Source organism: Paramisgurnus dabryanus, chromosome 17 (assembly GCF_030506205.2).
Source record: "Paramisgurnus dabryanus chromosome 17, PD_genome_1.1, whole genome shotgun sequence".
In the NCBI taxonomy this organism is placed as follows: domain Eukaryota; kingdom Metazoa; phylum Chordata; class Actinopteri; order Cypriniformes; family Cobitidae; genus Paramisgurnus; species Paramisgurnus dabryanus.
Window position 1 is genome coordinate 29429762 of NC_133353.1, and position 9666 is coordinate 29439427.

General features: G+C 39.8%; 1 protein-coding gene across 1 annotated transcript in view; it reads left to right on the plus strand.

The window, feature by feature from the left end:
* ltk (leukocyte receptor tyrosine kinase) overlaps window positions 1-4656 on the plus strand; it is a 61384-nt gene extending 56728 nt beyond the window's left edge. Inside the window, exons 24-29 of the mRNA XM_065288369.2 lie at window positions 820-917; window positions 1069-1161; window positions 1242-1343; window positions 1545-1679; window positions 2839-2929; window positions 3015-4656. Coding sequence (XP_065144441.2) covers window positions 820-917; window positions 1069-1161; window positions 1242-1343; window positions 1545-1679; window positions 2839-2929; window positions 3015-3977 — 1482 coding nt within the window. The 3' untranslated portion in view covers window positions 3978-4656. The remainder of the gene's footprint in view (window positions 1-819; window positions 918-1068; window positions 1162-1241; window positions 1344-1544; window positions 1680-2838; window positions 2930-3014) is intronic.
* The last annotated feature ends 5010 nt before the right edge of the window (window positions 4657-9666 follow it).

Consider the following 9666-nt stretch of genomic DNA (forward strand, 5'->3'; position numbering starts at 1 on the left):
ATGATTGCAAAAAATGTCAAGCTCTGGTCTGCTATCTCCGTTTCTGACTCAAACTGTTTCCCCTCAGGCGCACAGAGTGCGTAATTCTACGTTAATATATTCAGTTTAATTCAGTACATTATTTTATTTTTAAATTGAATTAATTAAACTGAAAAGTAACTTGCATTACTTAAAAAAAAAGTAACTCAAATATTAATGTGTACATTTATAAAGTAATGCGTTACTTTACTCGTTACATCAGAAAAATTATATTTTACGTAATGTGCGTTACTTGTAAATGCGTGTTACCCCCAACACTGGCTGTGAGTTTGTGAAATGCAACCAATTGCTCAGTCCACAGCTCACCCCTCTCTTTTGAGAAGCTACAGTTGCCACCACAGGAAAAACATGTCGTCATCCGAAACAACTTAGTGACAAACCGCTCTCTATGGAACATTTTGCCAGTTTAGGGCTGCTATTAAAACATGACAGCACAAAATGCCGACTTTCATGTAAGGGGCTGCTTGGTAATAAAAACAATACAGTAACAATACATTTTGTAAGGTCTTTATACACCATTGATAATATAGTTGCATGTATATTATATTGCATTTTTGTCAAGAGATCTTTCTAAAAGTTACACAATGCACCTTGGGAATCAAAACCATGACAATAACGCAATGCTGTAGCAATTGATCTACATGAACCCCACAGTGTTTATATCTGTATTATAAGCCAGGCGTATGCCTCTTGTGTGTTAGAGTGTATGAATTTGTACTCGGATGTTATTTGTACTTTAAAATTTGAACACTTTACAATTGTTAGTATCTCTTCCCACAGAACCAGCCCTCTTCTCTGAGTATGCTTGAACTGCTACACATGGCAAGAGACATTGCACTCGGCTGTCGCTACCTAGAGGAGAACCACTTCATTCACAGGTGAATACAAGCTTGGATAAACCTAAACTAAAATAGCTTCACTGTCTTATTAAGTAAAATCAAGTGGTCTCTGAATGGGCAATATGTTCCACACCTCTCCTTGATGTGTGCGTCAGTGAGTCACATCTTTATTTTTGGTGCATTGTTTCAGAGACATCGCAGCGCGCAATTGCCTTTTGACCTGTCCTGGTCCAGACAGAGTGGCTAAAATTGGAGACTTTGGAATGGCTCGTGACATATACAGGTGCTTTTATCAAACCAATGACTTTGCATTTTGTTTGTTACTGTGTGTATCTGTAATAATGCAGTGAGCTTGCATTACAGGGCAAGTTACTATAGGAAGGGTGGTCGTGCCATGTTACCAGTGAAGTGGATGCCACCTGAAGCCTTCTTGGAAGGCATTTTTACCTGCAAAACTGACACTTGGTAATAACCAAACTGGTTTACGTTCTTGTTGTCATTAGTGGTAAAAAGCTATTAATTTTAAAACACGGATGTTATGTCTGTGATTCAAGGTTTGTTTGGGGTGTTTAAATAGCTTAAACTTACAGTGGGTGATTGTTTTTTCTAGTTGCCAGCTGCGCAGCAGACCCAAAGCCATTATGTTTAATTTGTCTCCATCTGCAGGTCGTTCGGGGTACTGCTGTGGGAGATTTTCTCTCTTGGGTACATGCCTTATCCGTGCAAGACCAATCAGGAAGTATTGGAATTTGTAACAGGGGGAGGTCGTATGGATCCTCCTAAAAACTGTCCAGGGCCAGTGTGAGTAACATTGACATAACTTGTGTTCATTCTAAACTGAATGACTTACTGTTAGCCATTACCAGCCTGATGTTATGGATATTCTTAAAGGGATAGTTCACCCAAAAATAGTAATAATAATAAATAATGTTATTATTGACTTCCAAACTTATAAGACCTCCATTCATCTTCGGAAAACAGTTTACAATGTTTTATATTTAGTCCGAGATCTTGTTGACCCTTCATTGAAAATCTATGCACAGTACCCTGTCCATGTCCAGAAAGGTAATAAAAACATCATCAAAGTAGTCTATGTGACATCAGTGGGTCAGTTAGAATGTTTTGAAGCATCAAAAATACATTTTGGTCTAAAAATAAATACAATTACGACTTTATTCAACTTTGTCTTTTCTTCCGCGTCTGTTGTGAGACTAAAGTCACATGACTGCAGTTACGCGGATGACGTACAACATGGCTGACGTGTTATCTGGTGTGCCCCAGCTGGTGTTTTTGTGCGCCTGAGGGAGACGCATGCTGCAAGTTTGGAGAAAAAAACTTTACAAACATGCCTGAGGATAACACGTCATCCGCGTCACTGCAGTCACGTGACTTTAGTCTCGTGCATGCACTTCACAACAGACAACAATGCTGAATAAAGTCGTAATTTTTGTTATTTTTGGACCAAAATTTATTTTCGATGCTTCAACTCATTCTAACTGACCCACTGATGTCACATGGACTAATTTGATGATGTTTTTATTACGTTTCTGGACATGGACAATATACCTTGCAAAGATTTTCAATGAAGGGTCAACAAGCTCTCAGACTAAATATAAAACATGTTCCGAAGATGAACGGAGGTCTTACGAGTCATTAATGACATTATTTTAATTTTTGGGTGAACTATCCCTTTAAGTAGCCAACCACAAGGTGGCTAATTCGTATTAAATTTTATTTGTATAAAATGTGTAATTAATCGAAAAAACATTAATGAAGCCCCACCCCTAAACCCAACATCAGTTGGGCGAAATCAGATCATACTTAAACGTACGATTGTTCGAATTCATACAAATTGACTACCTCCAAAATTGTTATTAATTGCTGTGAGATTGTGTTGCATTTACCTATTAAAATATGCATGATTGTTTATGTAATTATTCATATTTTGACTTTGTTTTAGTTATCGGATTATGACACAGTGTTGGCAACATTGTCCAGAGCACCGACCGAACTTCACCACCATTTTAGAGAGGATCAACTACTGTACACAGGTACTGCATAACAGATATACCAATGTACATTGTACCTATTCTGCGCTCCTTTTTTCCGCTTTAACCTCATCTTTCAAACACCCAGGACCCTGACGTCATCAACACCGCTCTTCCAGTGGAGTACGGTCCGGCTCTGGAAGAAGACAGTAGCACTGTTATCCACCCAGATGGATCTGTTCGCATGAGTCCTCTACTAGCCGGGCACTCTATCTCCCAAGATGCTTGTTCCCAAACAGGAATCTCATGCCAATCTCCACATGCCCTCAAGCCACATTTGCAGCCACAAGGAACACCCCAGCTTGCACATGAGGTAGGAACGTACCATGAAACACTGGAGCAATGTTGGGCTGAGTCTGGTGCCTGTCCTGTACAATGGCTTCAGGTCCCAGACCACCGACCGTGCTCCAGAACCAGCTCATCATCAGGTAGCCAGAAGCTGAAGAACAAGACTAAAAATCTGTGGAACCCCACCTACGGTTCCTGGGTTCTGGAGAGCATTGGAAGAGGCAAAACAACCCTGTCCCACACACAGTCCATGCCTCCATCTTGTAACCCTCCATCAACCACTGTTTCAGGCTGTACTACAGAGTGCGTTGATCCAGAAGTAGCGGATGCAATCGTTTCTACGCCCAAATGTCCGCCTCCATCTGCCACGTCCTCCCCGACCGCCTTTAAACCTAAGCGTCCTCCATCAAGCTTGGCTTCTCGGAAAGGTGCAGAAGTATCTACAGGAGGCTCGCTTGCTGCAGTTATGGACTTGGCAAAACTCCAGAGCTTCCCGTGTGGCAATGTAAACTATGCTTATGACGAGCAGAGCTATGAGTCGGAGAGCTTGCCCGTGCTAGGGGCCAATGCCGTGGAGCCCAGCACTACATCTTCACTGGCCGCTCTAGGCCTGGCCACAACCATAACCCAAAAGCCTCTGGTCAAGCGGCACTCTAGCTATGGACATGAGGATGTCAGAAGGTACACCCAACTTGAGAATCCCATGAGGGACAGAGATTCTGGCTTTTCACTGTCAGAGGACCTCAGTGTCACCTCGGTGTAACATTGCAGAAAGGACTTGGACAGCAGTAGATATGGAAAAACACCCAGCACCTCATTTTGTTTGGCCCTAAACTTTTATCAGCTTTTTGGTGTTTTGTTTTAATGTGTTGATGCTAGTTGCCATGTATTAGCTAGAAGCCGAATGTCAGGTTAGTACTGCTAGTGGATGATCGTAAAAGAGAGTGTTGCTTTTGTGGGTTACCAAAAACACCAAAGACATAGAGAGTTGGTGTAACTAATTTCTCTCTCTTCTTAAATGCTGATGGTTTCTATGGAAACTTGGCTAATAGCAGCCCCTTTACACTGGATTCTCATCTGTTGTCTACACTGTGAAAACACATTAGGTTCACTTTATGGACCCTCTTAAATGACAAATCCTACGTGTTTCTGTTTTCTACTGATTAATCGTTATTATTACTGCGTATATATGTAAGTTTAAAGGTGCCATGTGTATTTTTTAGAAGGATCTATTGATAGAAATGCAATATAATATACATAACTATATTACAGGGTGCGTTTCGTCTCCCCCACGCACAGCTTAGTGACGCCGTTCTAAAAAACAGAACACATTGTTTTTTATGAGTGTACGCACACAAGCGCCGCTGTGACTCAGGACACTGCTCAAATCCCTGTCACGCCACAGCACCACTCACATAGTTTACCATTAAAAAACATCATATTTGTCCCAAATCATTAGCGATTAACATTGGCTGCTAACGTATATTTTGCATTTTGAACAGTGGCGGCTCGTGACTGCTCTTCCAAGGATGCGCTAATTCAAAATAAATGTTTGGATTGTCACGTGTGTGGTTCCCTTTTCCAAAACATGTGTCATGCGTGTGGAGAGATCCTGTGTGCATCACGTGTTTTGTCAAAATAAGTGCCTGCTGGAGACGTGTCAAAACCGTTTATGATAAAAGATACGCTCACGTTCCCTAAATACGCGCAAGACACTCCCTTAACAGTAAACTCTGATTAGGCATGAGATTGTGCGAGTATCTGGCACACGCGAGCGTCTCTTTTCAAGTTCAAGACAGCAGGCACTTATTTTGGCATGACATGTGATGCACACATGATCTCTCCACACGCATGACACATATTCTGGAAAAGGGAACCACACACACGAAAAGCTACATACATGTTGTGACGAACTTCGCATCGTGCGCTTCACAAAAAGAAGTCACCAGCCGCCACTGATTTTGAAGTGGATGCTTTTTGACTAAGCTTGCGCTATTTAATGTGCATTTCCTGTGTACGATACCTCCGAGTTGTCTTAGACGCGGTGCTGAGCTGCGCGTCCGGTGTGCGACCCGCTTTAGACGCCGACATGTTTGTCCTGTGGCGGCTACCGTAGCTTCTCATTGCGTTTCGAAATTGAAGTTGGTTGCAATTTGGAATATCACCACTAGATGCCACTGAATAACACATTACACCTTTAAGTCATGTTGCCTTTAGAGGAACTTGTTTTGTGCATTGATCTGCCAAACTGAACTTGATTTCTTATGTTTTGCCTCGTTTATTTAAGTGACTTGGCACAAATGAGGTAAATAAAACTTGATGGGGTTGTCATAAATCTTCTATTGTAGTAAGAATACTGGTAGTCTATCACTGGTAGCCGAGAAATAATATAATAAGTTAGCCGTGTATTGCAAGGTGGTAAAGAAATCCACTGCTATTTTACTATGTTCTTACCTCAACTTAGATGAATTAATACATATATGTCTTTTTTCAATACGTAAACTTAATATTTGTACAGCGCGTCATGAATGTGTTAGCAATCATCATTTTTATCCGCTTCGAAAAAAGCCATGTTTTATTTTGTGCCACCATACTTACTCGTGTAACTACTCATGTAACAGTCTTTAAATAGGGAAAACATGGAAGTGTTTGGTTGCTTTTAAATTCATCCCTGTTTGGATCCTAAGGAATGAATGGGGCTAAGCTAAATGCTAACACATTCACGACACGTTGTACAAAGATTAAGGGCACACATTGAAAAAAGATAGGTATGTATTAATTTGTCTAAGCTGAGGTAAGAACACAGTAAAATATTGAAAAATTGTGGTGTTTTCCTTTAAAGGGATAGTTCACCCTAAAGGTAAAATTCTATTGTATGGAATGGATGATGAACTATCCCTTTAATTTCACATTAAAAAATCAGGTTGTGCCCCCTATCTGTCACTCACTGGGACAGTACCCTTTAAAAAAGGTCCTGATTAGTACCATTAGGTACAGATGTGTATACATTTGTTAACAATATGTATCAATACCCTTGAGGTACCAATATGAACTCTTGAGGTCAAGCTGTACTTTTTAAAAGGGTGTATTATTTAGACTATGGTTAGGTTGGTTCTGTGTTTTGGGGTTTGTTTTGACAACAACAAGACATTTACAAAGTGTGTTGCTGTTTTACAGAGGCTGTGTTTTGTGAACCGCTGAGGTAATGTGTGGGCATAAGAACGGTGTAGCACCCATATGTGTTGGAAGTAAATGAGGCATGTGACACTGGGTGCAGTTGTTACGTCTGTAAAGAAAATATTGATTTTCACTTCAATGCACTCGTCTGGGATGTTAAAAACCATTCTGTGAAAGTGAAATTTAGCAGTCTCTTTTTTTAGTGTGCGATTTGACATCTTTTTTCCTCAACAATAAGTTGATTTTTTATTTTTTTACATTAAACCACCCATTTTCTTATTGTTTTCATGTCTTTACAGATATGCAGTGCATACAGCTTCACAATCACAGACCACACAACACCTCAGTGTGTGTAATGCGACGCATGATATTTGTTTGTCTCATACAGTATAGGATTATTCTTAATAATTCTTAAGATTATTCATATTCAAGATCGTTCTTATGTATTTTGTTACATATTGTAAGGTGAGGTGACTGTAAAAAGTGTTTTTATAAGAGGAATTGTGTCTCAGTCATTTTAGTCAGGGAAAACTAAATATATTCTTATGCAAAAAGACAGATGAGGGTAAAACCAGCCTAATCTCACAGAAATCCGTAATTATTTAACAACGTGGCCATATAAATACGTAATATTCGTCATAAAGCATAGTCATTTATTCGTAAAAATAAATATACTATACTTAGAAAAAGCAATACATGAAGCCCCGCCCCTAAACCCATGGTCATTGGGGCGAACTCGGATTGTACCGACAAGTAGGAATGAGATGTTACAAATAAGCAAAATAGTTACGAATTGCCATTAGCACAAACTATTGCTAGTTTTTCCTAATTGTTTTGGCTCTCTTTCATATTTTGACTGCCATTTTGGGTTCTTCATGTTATGTAAAATTAGAAATGTAGCAATAGAAAATGAGTGCTGTATTGTATTAATATTCATTTCAAATTAAACTAACCCTTATGTAGCTGTAATATTTAATCTCATGTTTGTACTGGTTTTTATTATTATTTGTTGAATTATGTTGAGGTCATCACTGCCAATGTTCTGCATATTATGTTTATTAAAGGCTTTGCAGAGTCAACCAGATCAGAAATGTATTTGTCATGATCCTGCCAGCCTGTCACAGTTATTCATAGTTCCTGTGGCGGGATTGTGGCGTACCCATGTTTTGTGTGGTAGCACATGGCCTTTGTTTGGGATTTCTGCTTTCTTGTCTCTAACCCCGCCTCCATGTCTCCTCGTTAATTATTCATAAATGGTTAACTCCCCTCACATGACCTTTCCTCCTTATCTTGTTTAGTTTTTCCTATTTAAGGCCCCAGTGTGTTCTGTCCATAGCTGAATCGTTTTGGTTTGTTTGTTTCCATTTCATCTTTTTTAAATTAACAAAAAAAAGAAAAAGAAACGCATTTCCATGTTTTAGCGAATGACGGTGGTTTTGGTAACCTACCAAAAGTAAACAAAACAAAGTATGTGTGGACAATGGAGACAGGACTGCATGAAGTCAAGATGAGGCACGTTATTAATTTATTAGCAGTGCAGCTTGTAATTGCCAAACTGAATGCTGTGCACAGAAGAAGGAATGCAGCATTTTTGATGAAGGCACTCGAGGACATTAAGACGACGTCGAGCCCCATATATGGTAAGGACAACTCCAGCGGAAACAGACGGTCAGTCCCGTGGGTGTTTACTACGTAAGAATTAATTCTGCACTTTAAATTTTTTTTTGCGAATTAAGAGATTTTTTATCGAAATTTGGCGTTTATAATTGCTCGTTTTTGATGCGGTACCTCAAAATGCGCATAATTTTTTGTGATGGAAACATGGCTAGTAGTAACTTAGCTGGGTTTCCATCCAAACGTAAAGCAAATATTTTCAAAATTCGGCAAAAAAAGAAAAGGAAAAACAAAGAAACGCGAATTACGTGCGTTTCCATCAAGTTGTTTAAGCGAATGACGGTGGTATTGGTAACCTAGTGACCAATAGTAAACAAAACAATGTATGCGTGGACAACTGGGACAGGACTGCATGTAGTCACGATGAGGCAAGTTATTAATTTATAAGCAGTGCAGCTTGCAATGGCCAAACTGAAGAAGGAATGCAACATTTTTCATGAAGGCACTCGAGGACATGACGTCGAGCCCCATATATGGTAAAGAAAACGCCACCGGAAACAGACGGTCAGTCCCGTGGGTGTTTACTTTACGTAAGAATTAATTCTGCACTTTTAAAAATATTTTTTTTGCGATTTAAGGGATTTTTTATCGAAATTCGGCGTTTATAATTATTCGTTTTCGATGCGATACTTCAAAATGCGCATAAATGTTGTTGATGGAAACATTACTTAGCTGGGTTTCCATCGAAACGTGAAGCGAATCTTTTCAAAATTCGCAAAAAAAAAGGAGAGAGAAACCAAGAAATGCGAATTAGGTGCGGTTCCAAAATTGTTTAAGCGAATGACGGTGGTATTGGTAACCTAGTAACCAACAGTAAACAAAACAAGGTACGCGTGGAAAAGGGAGACAGGACTGCATGTCATCACGATGAGGCAAGTTATTAAACTGAATGAAGAAGTAGAAGAAGGAATGCAACATTTTTGATGAAGGCGAGGACATTATAAGAAGACGTCGAGCCCCATATATGGGCTGCGTTCAGCCCCGACAAAACGTTGCACAACGTTTATTAAACTGAAACGGTGATGCATTGAACACCCTGTTGTGATGACGCAAGAGTTGCAACTACGGTAGCTGAGAGGCCATTCTTTGTGTTCTTTTTTAAATGTTTCTGAAGCCTGATGAAATCGTTATAAATGTGTGTTTAATACTGTTAAATACCCTCGATGTTACAGTCACTGACCTTGCCGTCCAGAATGAAAGACAACATCCAACTTGAACCCATTGAGCGAGCTGTCTCTTTACTATCGCGTGGTTTTATACATCTTGCCGCTGATTGGGCGGACATTTCTGACACACCCACCAAACAAGAGAAAACGCTTCTAAAACCTGTTGCATTCCGTTGCACACCGTTTCCAGGAAACATGTCGTTCAACCCGGAAACCGTAGCAAAACGTTGCGCACCGGTGTGAGATTGAACGTGCCCCATGGTAAAGACAACTCCAGCGGAAACAGACGGTCAGTCCCGTTCGATTCCATCTCCCTTTGTTTTGTTTTTTTGCATTAACTCTTTTTCGCGCACATCAAAAACCAATTCAAAGGAGCATTTTTTTTTTGCGAATTAAGGGATTTTTTAATCGAAATTTGGCGTTTTTAATCACTCG